Source organism: Oryctolagus cuniculus, chromosome 2 (assembly GCF_964237555.1).
Source record: "Oryctolagus cuniculus chromosome 2, mOryCun1.1, whole genome shotgun sequence".
Taxonomy (NCBI): domain Eukaryota; kingdom Metazoa; phylum Chordata; class Mammalia; order Lagomorpha; family Leporidae; genus Oryctolagus; species Oryctolagus cuniculus.
Genome location: NC_091433.1, coordinates 164,099,908 through 164,115,272, shown reverse-complemented (window position 1 = coordinate 164,115,272; position 15,365 = coordinate 164,099,908). Strand labels below are relative to the sequence as shown.

General features: G+C 44.3%; 1 protein-coding gene across 5 annotated transcripts; it reads left to right on the top strand.

The window, feature by feature from the left end:
- The first annotated feature begins 800 nt into the window (after positions 1 to 800).
- Positions 801 to 6,845, top strand: GEMIN6 (gem nuclear organelle associated protein 6). 5 transcript variants are annotated; one of them, XM_008254501.4, is made up of 3 exons: positions 801 to 1,000; positions 1,605 to 1,751; positions 6,323 to 6,845. In XM_008254501.4, exons 2-3 carry the CDS (start codon positions 1,624 to 1,626, stop codon positions 6,741 to 6,743), a joined length of 549 nt encoding a protein of 182 aa, XP_008252723.1. In that variant the 5' UTR covers positions 801 to 1,000; positions 1,605 to 1,623; the 3' UTR covers positions 6,744 to 6,845. The 5 variants fall into 5 exon arrangements, with proteins under 5 accessions (XP_008252723.1, XP_008252727.1, XP_008252726.1 ...); XM_008254505.4 differs by having other exon boundaries at positions 806 to 1,000; positions 6,368 to 6,845; XM_008254504.4 differs by lacking the exon at positions 801 to 1,000 and adding an exon at positions 1,009 to 1,156.
- Positions 6,846 to 15,365: the final 8,520 nt, after the last annotated feature.

Here is a 15,365-nt window from a genome sequence, read left to right as displayed (position 1 = left end):
AACTAACAAGCAAATTTAATAAAGTTGTGGAATACAAAATTGATACCATTTCTGTACACTAACAATGAACTATCCAAAAAGTAATAATCCCAGTTAGAGTAGCATAAAAATAAATAAACACTTAGGAATAACTTTAACCAAAGAGGTAAAGATCTGTACACTGAAAACTATAAAGTATTGATGAGAAAAAAGAGGTATCTCCCTTGATTTTCACATTTATAGGATCTCAATGTTTATTGCCTTGTACCATTTGTCGGGATCATATTCCTAAAAGATTCTAGACCCGGCGAGTAGCCAAGTTAGTGCGTGACCACTAAGCAGAGGCGGGAGCAAGTCTTTTCGCACTTTGATTAGAAGAGTTGTACAGAGGGTCTGCTGGGGTGAATTCAATCTGATCCGGTGCACTTCATCTCAAAGAGCAGGCATTTTAATTGCCCCGGGCGAGCCAAATAAGACCCTGGCCTATGGCGCCTCTCCACGCATGTTCATCTAGCGTTTCTAGAGCTTTGGTCCAAGTGCCTTGAGTCCAAGGTAAACGCGCACTTCTACGTCTATTACCATTGAGGACACAGCACGAGCCTTCACTGCTAAAAAAAAAAAAAAAAAAAAAAAAAAAAAAAAAAAAGATGATTTGAAATGTCCATTGTGGTAATGGAGAGGGGAGACCCTAGTGAACACGAGAGCTTAACTACCGCTGTCATTATTATTAAAAATCTCCGCCCAGCTCAGTCCGGCTACTCTTATAGCCCGAGGGAGCGACCGCAGCCGAGGACTACAAAGCAGAGAATTCTGGGGGAAGGAAGTGACGTTTGGCGCAAAGCATGCTGGTCTCAGGCGGGCTCCGCTTGATGCTACATTCTCACTCGGCGTAGTTGCGGATAACGTGGTGTTGCAAGGAGTTGTAACCGGTGTATTTCCCCTTTGTCAGGATCAGACAAAAGTTAAGTACCACTCGGCTCGAGGACCGCGTGGAGTACCGTGCGGCTGCAGACAGGACCGGGTATGAGCCTTAGCTGTTGCCCCCTGGTTTGTGCTTCCGCTCAAATTTTTAAGAGGAAATTGTCACAAGTCGGGGACGTCTCCTCGGAGAGATCTCCTTGGCATAACCAGAGAGCGAGAGGGTGGCTGTCGGGGGAGTTCTTTGCTTCAGTTTTGGGTAAAAGTAGTGTGGGGCGAACTCCAGTGGTGGACGGGAAGGCGGAATTGAAGAGTTGGAGCGGCAGGTGCAGAGCAGAGCGCAGGGTGGGAGTGAGGCGGTTTGGCACGGCTTTGGGGGCGTGAAGCAGAAGTGCGCCGGATAACTTTTCCCAGAACAGACCCGACCCGCGGCCGCTCGGTGTCCACTTGGCTTTCAGACCGCGCCAAAAACATTAACCACCTTACGCCTTGTGGTCTCATGCAGTCTCTACCCGTATGTTGTGTTCCCCAGCCATACTCTCCGTTGCTTGCACAGTACATATATTAATAGTTAATTGCATTAAGTAACTTGTTAAGAACTTGAGGCAAATCACACGTTTTTCTGAACCCCGGGACGGAGCTGAGAGGGAAGGCATTTGCTTGGGTGGAGCCTAAACATATTAACCCAAACTTGGTGGTGGTTTTAGATCTAGCCAGCTGGCAACCATGAGTGAATGGACGAAGAAAGGCCCTTTAGAATGGCAAGATTACATTTACAAAGAAGTCAGAGTGATAGCCAGTGAGAAGAACGAGTATAAAGGATGGGTTTTAACTACAGACCCAGTCTCTGCCAAGTGAGTATTCGTCCTCCCTGAAGTCATGGCTTCCTTTTGTGCTGCCTGTATGTATGTTCTATCCAAACTGGGAAAGAGGGTTAACAAAGAATTGAGGCCAGCGCCGCGGCTCACTAGGCTAATCCTCCGCCTTACGGCGCTGGCAAACCAGGTTCTAGTCCCGGTCCGGGCGCCGGATTCTGTCCCGGTTGCCCCTCTTCCAGGCCAGCTCTCTGCTGTGGCCAGGGAGTGCAGTGGAGGATGGCCCAGGTGCTTGGGCCCTGCACCCCATGGGAGACCAGGAAAAGCACCTGGCTCCTGGCTCCTGCCATCGGATCAGCGCGGTGCGCCGGCCGCAGCGCGCCGGCCGGGCGGCCATTGGAGGGTGAACCAACCGCAAAGGAAGACCTTTCTCTCTGTCTCTCTCTCTCACTGTCCACTCTGCCTGTCAAAAAATAAAAAATTAAAAAATAAATTAAAAAAAAAAAGAAAAAAGATTTATTTTTAATTTATTTGAAAGGCAAAGTAGGGGCCGGTGCTGTGACGCAGTGGGTTAATGCCGTGGCCTGAAGCGCCGGCATCCCATATGGGTGCCGGTTCGAGACCCGGCTGCTCCACTTCCAATCCAGTTCTCTGCTATAGCCTGGGATAGCAGTAGAAGGTGGTCCAAGTCCTTGGGCCCCTGCACCCACGTGGGAGACCTGGAAGAAGCTCCTGGCTTTGGATCGGCGCAGCTCCGGCCATTGCAGCCAGTTGGGGAGTGAACCAGTGGATGGAAGACCTCTCTCTCTCTGGCTCTCCTCTCTCTGTGTAACTCTGAATTTAAATATATAAATAAATCTTAAAAAAAAAAAAAAAAGAAAGAAAGGCAAAGTTACAGAGAGTAGAGGAGAGAGAGAGAGAGAGAGAGAGATCTTCCATCTGCTGGTCCACTCCCCAAATGGCCACATCTAGGGCTCTGCCAGGCCGAAGCAAGGAGCCCAGAGCTTCTTCCACGTCTCCCACATAGGTACAGGGGCCCATGCACTTGGGCCTTCTTCCACTGCTTTCCCATGTGCGTTAACAGAGTGGAGCTGGAGTCAGAAGTGGAACAACTGGATGCTTGCGTTGCAGGCAGAGCTTTAACCTACTATACAACCATGCGGTCTTGTTCAGAATACTTTTGTAACACCTAACAAAAGCAATAATAACCTTAATATTAGCTGATTCCAAAACAGTTCATATTTTTTCCCAGTTGTGTCAGAGTTCTTTTCGTATTAGTGATTCAGTTTGGTTGATATGTTTCTACAGTATCTTTATGTCTCTGTACTTTCTCTCCTATTTTTTGTTGCCCATGTCATTGGTTTTTGAAAAACTGGTTCATTGTCTTAGAGAATTAAACATTCTGGATGTAGTTCATTGCATCGTGAGGGTGTAATTTAAATGTTCTCTCATCCACCATGTGTCCTGTAAATTGGTATTCAGATTCAGAGATTATTGAGGACAAGGTGTATCTTTTGCGTGGCTGCTTTAAAAGTGGAGATACACATACAGATAGACTATTTATTTTGGAATAATTTTAGATTTATAGAAGAATGCAAAGAGAGTACAGGCAGTATCCCTTTAACCAGCTTCCCCTAATGTTAACAGTTTTTGTAGTCATGGCACATTTTCCAGAACTAAGAATTTACATTAAACTACAGAGGTTATTTGACTTTTGCCAGTTTTTCTGTTAATGACATTTTTCTATTCCAGGATCTCAGGTTACATTTAGTTGTCATGTCTCCTTACTCTCCTCTGACCTGTGAGTTTTTCAGTCTTTCCTTGTTTTTTATGACCTTGATAGATTTGAAGAGTAATGGTAAGGTATTTTATAGAATGTCTCCCAGTTTGGGTTTTAGTGATATTTTTTCGTAGACTGGAGTCACAGGTTTTGGGGAAGGGTACGACCAAAGTGAGAGTCCCTTCACATCATGATATATTTTATGCAGAATTTTTGCATTTGTATTAATAAGATTAAGTTATGTTTTTCTTTTTTTCTAAACATTTATTTATTTGAAAGAGTTACAGAGAGAGAGAGAGGGAGAGACAGAGAAAGAGAGAGAAGAGAGATCTTCCATCTGCTGGTTCACTCCCCAAATGGCTGCAACAGCCAGGACTGGGCCAGGCCAAACCCAGGAGCCAGGAGCTTCATCTGGAAATCTCAAATTGCAGATGTGGCTCTGCAGGCGATGGCCTTACCTACTGTGTTACAGTGCCAGTCCCCTTGGTTTGCTTTTTTCATCCTGTCCTCTGCATTTGGCATCAAAGTTATATTAGTTTCATTTAAACAAATTAAGGAAAATCTTCTTTCTATAGTTTCTAGGAGAATCTCTTTAGAAATGTTAGGAGACCTGCATCCATTGTTAGAATGCTTGGGTTCAGTCCCCAGCTGCATCTCCTAACTCCACCTTCCTGCTAATGCAGATCCTGAGAGGCAGTACTGACGCCAAAGTAATTGGATTCCTGCCTGTCATGTGGGAGACCTGGGCTGAGGTGCCAGCTCCTGGCTTAGCCCACTGCTCACCCCGCTGACTGTTGTGGGCGTTTGGAGCATGGACCAGTGGATAAGAGCTCTCTCTTTGTCAGCTTCTCATACTAGAAAAATGGAATAAAGAAATGTATGACCCTTGAAAATTCTATAGAACTTACCAATAAAATTGAGCCTTTTTTTCACCCTCCATGGAAATACTTTAAAATATTCAGTTCTTATCAAAGATTATATGATTTACAGGTATCCCTTTCTTTTTTCTTTGAGTCTATGAAGCTTTATTATTATTTAGTATTTATATTTTTATAATATTTATATTTCTATATTTTCTGTGAAGTTTTATCATTTATTTATTTTCATCTTATTTGAAATACAGAGAGAGAACGATATTCCTCATCTGCTTATTTACTCCCCAAATGCACCGCCAGAAGCTTGGAACTCAATCTAGATTTCCCATGTGGTAGGGAGCGAAGTACTTAAGCCATTACTTGCTGCCTCCCAGGGTGCACACTGGCAGGAAAATGGAATTGGAAGCAGAGCCAGGACTGAAACCTAGGCACTCCAGTATGGGATGTGGGTGTTCCAAGCAGCAGCATTCTATGCCAAATGTCTGCTGTAGTTTTCTGTTTCAAATTTCAAAGTAGGGTTTGGTGTTGTGGCACAGCAAGTTAGGCCGCCATTTTCAGTGTCGGCATGCCATACTGGAGTGCTGGTTCAAGTCTCAGCTGCTCTGCTTCTCAACCAGCTTCCCACTAATCGGCCTGGGAAGGCAGTGGAAGATGGCCCAAGTACTTGGGATCCTGTCTACTATGTGGGAGACCAGGATGGAATGTCTCCCAGCTTCAGCCTGGCCTAGACCTGGCTGCTGTGGCCATTTGGGGAATAAACCAGTGGATAGAAGATCTCTCTCTCTCTCTTTTGCCTTTGAAAAAAATAAATCTTTTAAAAAATTAAATTTCAAAATGATTGGCACAAATTTATTCATGTTATTTTCTATTAATATGTGTTACCTTATTCCTAATATTTGTGTGTACCTTCTCTCTTTCTCTATTAATCTTCCTTGAGTTTTATGAATTTAATGTATTTTTTTTTAAAAGAACAGATTTTAGGTTGCAGGATCTTCTTTTTGACTCTTGTTTTCTATTTCATTAATTTTATGCTTTTTTTTAAAAGCTTTTATTTAATGAATACAAATTTCATAGGTACAGCTTTAGGAATATAGTGGTTTGTTGCTTTCTTTAACTCTAAAAGTCGAAGCTATACTCTGCCTTCTTTTCTAATACATATTTTAGGCATTTATATAACTTTTTGAATAATATATTAACTGTATTCCACTCTGATTAGCTTTAAGCTAGATGAAAAGTTGAGACGTTTGGTGTCGTCAATGAATGCTTGTTGAACAAGTAAAAGCCTTTGGTAGAGAGAGAGGTCATTTCAAAAAGGAAAGACTGTTCCTTACTGTTCTCGTGATCTGTTTGGGTTGATGATGCCTCTCATTCATTGCTGTTTTTGTTGTTGTTGTTTAAAGACTTATTTATTTATTTGAAGGCAGAGTTACGGAGGCAGAGGCGGGGGGGGGGGGGGCGGGGGGACTTCCATCTGCCGGTTCACTCCCTAAATGGCCGCAGCAGTCAGAGCTGCGCTGATCCAAAGCCAGGATCCAGAAGCTTCTTCCAGGTCTCCCATGTGGGTGCTGGGGCCCAAGGACTTGGGCCATCTTCTGCTGTTTTCCCAGGCCACAGCAGAGAGCTGGATTGGAGGTGGAGCAAACAGGACTTGAACTGGTGCCTATATGGGATGCCAGCACTGCAGACCAGGGCTTTAACCCACTGCACCACATCACTGGCCCCTCATTGCTTCTTTCTTTAGTTAGGTTTTTCTTTTTTCTTCTCTTTTCAGTTGTTGTACATATTTATGAAATGGTGTGACATTTCAATGCATGCAGTGTGTAACGTTCACATCAAGGTAATTAGCAGACATTTGGGAGGTGGAGGTATTAACAGACATTTATCATTTCTTTGTTTTAGAAACATTCAAAATCCTCTTTGCTGTTTTGAAATTTTCTATTAATTGTCAATCATAGGTTTTTCCTTTGCAAATTTGCTCTGAACTTACTTTTCTTCCAAAGTATTGTCCTCGTGAACTTCCTTGAAGATGGCAGCATGTCTGTGACTGGAATTATGGGACATGCTGTGCAGACTGTTGAAATCGTGAGTGAAGGAGACCACAGAGTGAGAGAGAAGCTGATGCATTTGTTCACGTCTGGAGACTGCCAAGCTTACAGCCCTGAGGATCTGGAGAAGCGGAAGAACAGCCTAAAGAAATGGCTTGAGAAGAACCACATCCCCATCACCGAACAGGGAGATTCACAAAGCACTCTCTGTGTGGCTGGAGTCCTGACTATAGAACCACCATATGGTCCAGAAAATTGCAGCAGCTCTAATGAGATTATTCTGTCCCGTGTTCAGGATCTTATTCAAGGACATCTTGCAGCTTCCCAGTGAGAGGCCAAGAACTGTGGACACACTGATTGAAATAAACTTCATTTTTTTCCACTATGAAATGCTTTGAATGTAAATCCATTATATTACAGGACTTCAAAGGCACATGAGTATGTGTGTGTTAATTCTTTGTTATTTCCTAAAATCAAATAAGTGGATTTTTAAAAAGATTTTATTTATTTATTTGAGAGGTAGAATTATAGACAGTGAGAGGGAAAGACAGAGAGAAAGGTCTTCCATCCGCTGGTTCACTCCCCAAATGGCTGCAACAGCCGGAGCTGCTCCTATCCGAAGCCAGGAGCCCGGAGCTTCTTCCAGTCTCCCGTAGGGGTGCGGGGGCCCAAGGACTTGGGCCATCTTCTACTGCTTTCCCAGGCCATAGCAGAGAGCTGGATTGGAAGTGGAGCCCCTGCTGTCCACATGGGAGACCTGGAAGAAGCCCCTAGCTCCTAGCTTTGCCTTGGCTCAGATTTTTCCATTGCAGTCATCTGGGGAGTGAATCAGTGGATGGAAGATTTTCTTTTTCTGTCTCTCCCTCTCTGTAACTCGGATTTTCAAATAAATAAATAAATCTTTAAATATATATATATATATATATTTCCTTTTTTTTTTTGGGCAAGAGATGTATTTGCAAAAAATGTAACATGGTAGAATGAATATAAAATGTCAAGGTAAAATCACAGTGTTGGGGCAGGTGTTATGGTGGAGCTTTTCATAAGAGAGTGACAGTTCAAGTCCTGGCTACCCTGCTTCCAGTCCAGCTTCCTGCTAATGCACCTGGGAAGGTAGCAGATGATGGCCTAAGTACTTGGGCCCCTGCCTTCCATATGGGAGACCTGGAGTTCTGGGCTACTGGCTTTGGCCTGGCCCAGTCCTGGCTGTTGCAGCCAGTGTGAAGCAGTGGATGGAAGATCTCTTACTGTCTTCCCCCCTCCACCTACCAAAGTGTGACAAGGTATTCTGTTGAATGCAACACAGCCATTTGCCTAGTGGATTCAGGCCAGCTTACAGCCTTAAACTCTTTGCTTGTAGTCTCTCTCCCCTGAGTCATCCTTTGCTTTGGGGAGAAAAGATAGTAATTGTATTTTGTCTACACTGGACCCTATCCCTTGGAAGCCAGTCAGGGGCCAAGACTCTGTGTAGAGCTTCCAGACTAGAAAGGCATCTATTAGTTTGGGAGTCTTTTCAGGTGCATGTCTAGAATGGCCCCCAAGGAGCCCATGTGAGATTAGAACTTCAAGCCCCTAACTTCCTAGAACTGGGGTTGGCAAATGGACAGTCTTTCATTGTTCTCCCAGGCACATTAGCAGAGAGCTGGATTGGAAGTGGAACAGCCAGGACTTGAACTGGTACCCACGTGGAATGCCAGCATTGCAGGTGGTGGCTCAACCTGCTGCAGCACAATGCCAGCCCCTACTCTGCTTCTTATCCAACTTCATGCTAATGTGTCTGGGAGGCAGCAGATGATGGCCCAAGTACTTGGGCTCCTGCCCCCTATGTGGGTGATCCAAATAGAGGTGCTGGCTTCTGGGTTTGGCCTGGCACAGTCCTGGCTATTGCAGAAATTTGGGAAGTCAACCAGTGGCTGGAAGGTCTCTCTGTCCCTGCCTCTCTTTCTGTCACTCTGACTTTCAAGTAAATGAGTAAATCTTAAAAAAAAAAAAAGGGGAGGGGGGTGGAGGATTTAGAAGTAATTGAATTCAGCATGAAAATGTTTCTGACAAGGTGAGGAAGGCCCTTGGACAGGGAGAAATCATGTAGGGAAATACCCACAGTATCAGACTTGATGTTGGCCCAGGGGCAGGTTTTGGTGCATTGGTGTTGGTAGATTTATTTGTCATCAGACTAATGAGCCGAGGACATAGATTGTATCTTGGCAACTGAGTGCTCTGATTGTTGAAACAGTTTGCCTGCACACAAAAGCTGAGTGCTGGCAAGGGTTAATGATCCCATAGGCCTTAGAAACCTGCCTACTTAGGGAGTTTCCCTAGCCAGCTCCTCAGCCAGGGTTCCTCCTCGGAGATTAACTCACCTGTCTCAGATCCCTCCTTGGGGCTGTCAGCATCTGTGGTTCCAAGTTCTCTGGAGAGAGATGCCTCCCCAAAGCTGGCTCTGCCAACTGCCAGCTCTGGATGGCAGCCAGTGCCGTCTTTGAACACAGTATCAAGAATGTTTTTTAAAACAGAGTAATGTTTTGACTTATCCTCGAGAAATTCTGGTCTCCTTGGAAGCATAGTTTCTAACCTTTGCACTGAGTTCTTCCCATCGCATGGTATAACTGATTTCCTAAAACTCTGCACTTCCTCCTACAAATGCGGCTGAAATGGATGTTTCCACTAACTAATTTTTTTCCTTAAAAATTTTTTTTATTGGGGCCGGCGCTATGACACAGTGGGTTAAAGCCTTGGCCTGAAGCTCCAGCATCCCATAAGGGCGCAAGTTCCAGTCCCGGCTGTTCTGCTTCTGATCCAGCTCTGCTATGGCCTGGGGAGGCAGTAGAAGATGGCCCAAGTCCTTGGGCCTCTGCACCTGCATGGGAGACCCGGAAGACGCTCCTGGTTCCTGTTCGGCACAGCTCCAGCCATTGCAGCCATCTGGGGAGTGAACCAGTGGATAGAAGACCTCTCTCTGTCTCCACCTCTCTCTGTAACTCTGTCTTTCAAATAAATAAAAATATAAAATCTTAAAAAATTTTATCTTTTAATTCCAGTTTTTTTAAGGTTTTTATTTATCTTTTTTTTTTTTTTAAAGATTTGTTTTATTTATTTGAAAGACAGAGTTGCAGAGAGAGGTAGAGACAGAGAGAGGTCTTCCATCTACTGGTTCACTCCCCAGATGACCGCAACAGCCGGAACTGCGCCGATCCGAAGCCAGGAGCCAGGAACTTCTTCCGGGTCTTCCACATGGGTGCGGAGGTCCAAGGACTTGGGCCATCTTCTACTGCTTTCCCAAGCCATAACAGAGAGCTGGATTGGATGAGGAGCAGCCGGGACTAGAACTGGCGCCCATATGGGATGCCGGCACTTCAGGCTAGGGCATTAACCTGCTGCGTCACAGTGCGGGCCCCTTTATTTATCTTTTTGAAGGCAGAGTTAGAGAGGGAGAGACACAGAGAGATCTTCCATCCACTGGTTCACTCCCCAAATGGCCACAATGGCTAGAGCTGGGCCAATCTGAAGCCTGGAACCAGGAGTTTGCTCTAGGTCTCCCATAGCACTTGGGCTATCTTCCACTGCTTTCTCAGGCTATATGCAGAGAGCTGGATCGGAAGAGGAGCAGTCAGGACACGAACTGGTGCCCACGTGGGATGCTGGTGTCACTGGTGGAGACTCTGCCTACTATACCACTTCGCCAGCCTCGTAACTATTTTTTTTTAAGTAAAAATCTAAAAACATTCACAATCGTTTTAGTTTGATGAGAATTGGTGAATATTTTATGATGTCTCAAAGTAGGCTGAAGACAAGAATCACAGATAGGGATTACTACATAATTCATGCTTAAATTTTGAGAGGAATCAGAGCATAGAGAGGCTAGATTTATTTATTCATTTGAAAGTTACACAGAGAGAAGGAGAAGCAGAGAGAGAGAGAGAGGTTTTCCATCTGCTAGTTTACTTCCCAATTGGCCGCAACGGCCAGAGCTGTGCCAATCTGAAGTCAGAAGCCAGGAGCTTCTTCTGTGTCTTCCATGTGGATACAGGGGCACAAGGATTTGAGCCATCTTCTACTGCTTTCCCAGGCCATAGCAGAGAGATGGATCAGAAGTGAAGCAGCTGGGAGTCGAACCAGAGTCCATATGGGATGCTGGCACTGCAGGTGGCAGCTTTACCTGCTACGCCACAGTGCTGGCCCCACAATTTGTTTCTATACTTAAACAATCTTACAACATTAAATATTTTTTTTCAAATTTTTTCCAACACCCATGCCTGCTTTCCACTTTGCATATTATTTTAAATACATTTAAAAAGAATTTTACATAGTGGCTGGCACTGTGCCATAACAGGTAAAGCCTTCTGATCCAGCTCCCTGCTAATGTACCTGGGAAGGCAGTGGAGGATGGGCTAAGTGCTTGGGCCCTTGTACCCACGTAGGAGACCCAGAAGCTCCTGGCTCCTGGCTTCGGCCTGGCTCAGCTGGCCATTGTGGCCATTTGGGGAGAGAACCAGCAGATGGAAGATTTCTCTCTGCCTCTGCCTCTGCCTCTGTATAACTGCCTTTCAAATAAATAAGTAAATCTTTAAAACATAATGTTTTAAGGTTACTTTAACTTGAGTTTTTTTTTTTTTTTTTTTTTTTAAGACATTTATTTTACTTGAAAGTCACAGTTACACAGAGAGAGGAGAGGGCTTTCATCTACTGATTCACTCGCCAGTTGGCTGCAATGGCTGGAGCTGTGTGGTAAGCCAGGGGCCAGGAGCTTCTTCCTGGTCTCCCACGTGGGTGCAGGGGCCCAAGGATTTGGGCCATCTTGCTCTGCTTTCCCAGGCCATAGCAGAGAGCTGGATTGGAAGTGGAGTAGCCAGGTCTCAAACTGGTGCCCATATGGGATGCCAGCACTGCAGGCGGTGGCTGTACCTGCTATGCCACCACGCTGGCCTCTTGAGTTTCTTTATTAATTAGCAATTCTCCATGTGTCTGTTTATAATGAATATGGGAGCTGTTTGACTCATATCGTTTTAAAAAATTGGACAAGAAATTATTTCTCCCATATTTCATCATTCTGTTTCATTCTGTTTCAGTCTACCTCAGATATGTAAATAAAACTACATCATATATGTACTCTTTTCCTTTTTAACTTATTTTGATGTAATTTCACATTGGCAGAAAATTTGCAAGACTAGGGTAAAGAATTCCTATATATATTCTTCACTTAGAAAATGTTAACATTTGCCCTCATTTGCTTTTTTATATGTATTTGTTTTGCTCCCTGAACTGCTTGAGAGTAAATCATGGATAAAATGGGGCAATGAGGGTATTTTCTAAAGTAACTGTATATGGGGCTGGCGCTGTGGCGAAGTGGGTAAAGCCGCTGTCTGCAGTGCCGGCATCCCATATGGGTGCTTGTTCGAGTCCCGGCTGCTCCTCTTCCAATCCAGCTCTCTTCTGTGGCCTAGGAAAACAGTGGAAGATGGCCCACGTCCTCAGACCCCTGTACCCACGTGGGAGACCTAGAAGAATCTCCTGGCTCCTGGCTTTGAATCAGCACAGCTTTGGTCGTTGCGGCCAATTGGGAAGTGAACCAGCAGATGAAAGACTCTCTCTCTGCCTCTGCCTCTGCCTCTCCTTCTCTCTCTGTGTAACTCCAACTTTCAAATAAATAAATAAATAAATATTAAAAAAATAAAATAACCTTAGCACAATCATCAGCATCAGGGAATTAACATTGACACCATACTGTTTTTTATAGACCTCCTCCAGATTTTGTCAATTGTCTCAGTGTCCTTCATGGCCAAAGAGATTACTTGCATCATGTGTTGCATTCAGCTGTCATGCCTCTTTAGTTTCCTTTCATCTGGACTAGCTCCTCATTGGCATTTTTTAAAATACAAACCAGTTATTTTGTGAAATAATGCCCAATTTGCCAATTTGGGTATGTCTTATTATTTATTTATTTATTTATTTATTTATTTATTTATTTATTTATTTATTTTGACAGAGTGGATAGTGAGAGAGAGACAGAGAGAAAGGTCTTCCTTTTGCCGTTGGTTCACCCTCCAATGGCTGCCGCGGCCGGCGCGCTGTGGCTGGCGCACTGCAAATGATCCCAAGGCAGGAGCCAGGTGCTTCTCCTGGTCTCCCATGGGGTGCAGGGCCCAAGCACCTGGGCCATCCTCCACTGCACTCCCTGGCCACAGCAGAGAGCTGGCCTGGAAGAGGGGCAACCGGGAGAGAATCTGGTGCCCCGACCGGGACTAGAACCCAGTGTGCCGGTACTGCCAGGTGGAGGATTAGCCTAGTGAGCCACGGCGCCGGATGTTTTCTGATGATTCCGTCAAGACTGCATTTTTTGTGGGTAAGACTAGCCTGAAAATGATGTATGTTCTTGATACATCATTTCAGGAAGCATGTGGCATTGATTTGTCCCATTTCTCTTGATATCAACTGTGATCACTTGGTTAAGGTGGTGTCTCTCAGGTTTCTTTCTTATTAAGTTAGTGTTGGGGCTGGCAATGTGGTGTAGCGGGTAAAGCTGCTGCTTGCAATGCCGGCATCCCATATGGGTGCCAGATCATGTCCCAGCTACTCTGTTTCCGATCCAGCTTGCTGCTGGTGGGCCTGGGAAAGCAGTAGAAGACGGCCCAAGTGTTTGGGTCCCTGCACCCATATGGGAGACTCTTATGAGGCTCCTAGCTTCAGAATGGCTTAGCCCTGGCTGTTGCAGCCACTTGGGAGTGAACCAGTGGATAGAAGATCACCCTCTGTCTCTCCCTCTCTATAACTCTGAATTTCAAATAAGTAAATAAATCTTAAAAAACCCATAGGATTTATACATTTTAAGTGTAGAACCCAGGATACTTCAGCAAATTTAGTGTTATAAAGGCATCATTACATCCAATTGATTAACATTTCCATCACCCCAAAAGGTGTCCATTTTGCAGTCAATCCCTATTCATGCCACCAGTCTCAGGTAACCCCTGATCTACTGTCTGTATTATAGATTCAACTTTTCTACATATTTCATATAAATAAGAACAATATGTAATCTTTGTGTCTGACTTCCTTCACATAGCATAGTTTTTGAAACTTTCATGCTGTTGGATGTGACAGAAGCCCATTCTTTTACAATTTTATTTATTTTAATTTTACTTGAAAGGCAGAGAGACAGAGAAGGAAAGACATGGAGATCTTTCATCTGCTAGTTCTCTTCTAAAATGCCTGCAACAGCCAGGGCTGGGCCAGGCTGAAGCTAGGAACCCAGAGCTCAGTGTGGGTCTCTCATGTGTGCGGCAAGGACTCAACTACTTGAGACATCATCTGTTGCCTTCCAGGATGTGCATTAGCAGGGAACTGTAGTGGAAGTGGAGTAGCTGAGACTCAAACCAGGTATGCCAGTATGGTATGTGGGCATTCCAAGTGGTGACTTGAATCACTGAGCCAAATGTCAATCCCAGCTTATTCCTTTTTATTGCTAAACAATAATTCAATCTAAAGTTACTACAGTTTATTAATTCACCAGTTGGTGGGTATTTGGGTTGCTTCCATATTGCAGCTGTTTTTTTTTTTTAAGAGTTATTTTTATTTATTTGAAAGAGTTACAAAGTGGGGAGGGAGGGAGAGAGATGGCTTCCATCTGCTGGTTCACTCCCTAAATGGCCACAATGGCCAGAGCTGAGCCAATCTGAAGCCAGGAACCAGGAGTTTCTTCCAGGTCTCCCACGTGGGTACAGGGGCCCAAGGCCTTGGGCCATGTTCTGCTGCTTTCCCAGGCATATTAGCAAGGAGCTGGCTCAGAAGAGGAGCAGCCGGGACTCATCTGGGATGCTGGTGCTGCAGGCCAGGGCTTTAACCTGCTGTGCCACAGCATCAGCCCCCAGATTACATCTGTGGCAAGTCTTTATGGACATGTTAACTTCATTTCTCATGAATGAAGTACCTTGGAGTGGACTGCTGAGTTGTCCAGTAAACATGAGTACAATTCTGTGTTAAATTTATATGTCAGGGGCTGGTACTGTGGTGTAGCAGGTAAAGCTGCCGCCTGCAGCGCTGGCATACCATATGGGCACTGGTCCGGGTCCTCGCTGCTCCACTTCTGATCCAGCTCCCTGCTAAAGGCATGAGAAAGCAGCGAAGGATGGCCCAAGTGCTTGCACCCCTGCACCCACGTGAGAGAACAGGAAGAAGCTCCTGGCTCCTGGCTTCAGATCAACAGAGCTCCAGGCATTGTGGCCATTTGGGAGTGAGCCAGCAGATGGAAGATCTTGTTAGCGTTCTCTCTCTCTCTCTTTCTCTCTCTCTAACTCTGCCTTTCAAAGAAATATTTTTTAAAAATTATGTCAAAAAGGTAAATTTTTAGGAAACTTTTTTCCAACATTGAGGCTGTGGTTCACATTCCATTGACATTGTATGAGGATTTCAACTTCCCCACGTCTTTGCTAGCACTTCTGTTGTCTGTTTGATCGTAGCCATTTTAGTGATTGTCAAGCAGTATCTCTCTGTGAATTTGTTTTGATTTCCCCTAATGACTGGGAGTATTGGTGTCTTCTTATGTCCTTAGTAAGCCATCTGTGTCTCTTCTTTGATGAAAAATTTACTCAAATATTTTATCTTTTTAAGATAGGGTGTCTATCTCAGTTATTTATATTTTTTTGAAACAAGTGCTTTAAAGGATATATGATTTGCAAATATTTTCTCAATGGCGCTTCTGAAGTGTCAAAGTATTAAAAATTGATTAAGGACAGTTTATCAATTGTTTTGCTTTTATGGATCATGCTTTCAGTGTTGTATCTAAGAACTGTTACTAACCCAAGGTCACAACAACTAAGTTTCTAAAAAACAATGTTTTCTTTGTGTTTAAACTTAGGCTTTGCTCCATTTTAATTTTTTTATAAATATTCTCTCTCTCTCTCTTAAGGATTTATTTATTTACTTAAGGTGCAGTTACACACAGAGAGAGGGAGAGACAGAG